The following is a 1,579-nucleotide window of genomic DNA, read 5'->3' as shown; positions in this document are numbered from 1 at the left end:
CCCACAGCCATACCATAGAGATGACAAATATCACCTACATAGATGAATCAAAGGTTGCAGGGTTGATTGTCATGTTTCAGATGATGATGATGATGATGATGAACAGCCCTGATTATAAATGAAGCTTATGTCTGTGAACCTGAGAAAATACATTTCTAGGAACAGGCCGAAATCTGTGAGTGGCCATATTTCACCACAAGACACATTTCTACGAAAGGCCGTTGCACTCTGGAATAGCATTAAAAAGTGAAAATTTCTACACAAGGTCATCTCCTATAAGACAGAAGCAGCATTATTATAGCCATTAGCATGTAAATGTTTCATATAAACTGTGTTGAAAATAGTCATGTTTCCCTATCATTTGTCTTAGGATCCATGGTTCTGTCACAGAAATAACAATGTAAAGAAAACAAGGAATATGCCAGTTCTTTTTTATTTTTGTATTTGTCTGATAATAGTTTCTCTAAAATAAAATAAAATAAAATAAAGCTTATATGTGTTATGGACAAACAGTACTCTGTATTTTCAAAACATCTGAATGATCATATAAGTGCCAGATGAGGAGGGGAAAGTCATGCTAAAACTAGTCTGCATCTTCCTTCAGTCCACTCTTTGTTTTGCCTTCCAGAGCATAAATATAGTTTCCGCAGGCTGGGAAGGCACAAAGTGAATGCTCCTCATGTTGACACAACAAGACAAGCAGTAAGAAAACTGGGCAAGTTTCTTCCTCCTTCCCAGTTTCCACAAAGACTCTTTGCAATCAAGGCTACAAAATGACTAGCCATTCTCAGGGAATCCAGCAGCTTCTGCAGGCAGAAAAGCGTGCCAAGGACAAGCTTGAAGAAGCCAAAAAAAGTAAGTTGAATATGTTGGAGTTGCGTGCTTTCTGGAAAATAATGAAAAATTCTTTTTGAGTTAGTTGGTTGTACAGAAATCATTTATATAGGCAGAGGCTTAACCAAAAAACTATAACATATTGGAACATAAATTGTATCAATTAACTGAACTGGTAATATAGTTTCAGTAACTGAATTTATCTTCTCACATTTTGTTTCTAGAAATTATGTCCAACATCATGTTTACAACATGTTGATAATTTGTTTTCCAGTTGTAATGCTTTTATATCAGAGCAGTAGTCTATCAAATATTTTGTCACACATCCTGCTCAAAATTTCTTATAATGTTCTGAGCTGTTCAGTCATTTCCAACTTACATTGATCCTAAGGTGAGCCTATGATGGGGTTTACTTCTTAAGATTTGTTCAGAAAGGGTTTTCTTTGGCTTTCTCTGAGGCTGAGAGATTGTGACTTGCCCAAACTGAACAGAGATTTGAACCCTGGTGTCCAGAGTCCCAATATGGTTGCAATTTCTTCAAGTTCTAAGAAGCTCATATTTAAGCTATGACTGCATACCTATTTCCAATCATTCTTTAATATTTGATCAGCGGCCTTTGCAAACTACCTAATAATAATACATAAAAAGTGAAGTGTATCCTCCAGTCTTCTCAGCTGCATTTCTTCCACTGACAATAATGTCTTTAGCTGCTTCACGTGCCCTAACCCACATGTTTAAAAATCTG

At 36.2% G+C, this 1,579-nt stretch overlaps 1 protein-coding gene across 1 annotated transcript in view; it reads left to right on the top strand.

Moving 5' to 3' along the window:
• Positions 1-740: 740 nt before the first annotated feature.
• The window catches only part of ATP6V1G3 (ATPase H+ transporting V1 subunit G3), a 29,949-nt gene continuing 29,110 nt past the window's right edge, over positions 741-1,579 (top strand). Inside the window, exon 1 of the mRNA XM_042464015.1 lies at positions 741-855. Coding sequence (XP_042319949.1) covers positions 774-855 — 82 coding nt within the window. The 5' untranslated portion in view covers positions 741-773. The remainder of the gene's footprint in view (positions 856-1,579) is intronic.

This window comes from Sceloporus undulatus, chromosome 4 (genome assembly GCF_019175285.1).
Source record: "Sceloporus undulatus isolate JIND9_A2432 ecotype Alabama chromosome 4, SceUnd_v1.1, whole genome shotgun sequence".
NCBI classification, from domain to species: Eukaryota; Metazoa; Chordata; class Lepidosauria; order Squamata; family Phrynosomatidae; genus Sceloporus; species Sceloporus undulatus.
This window is presented reverse-complemented; position numbering and strand designations above follow the sequence as displayed.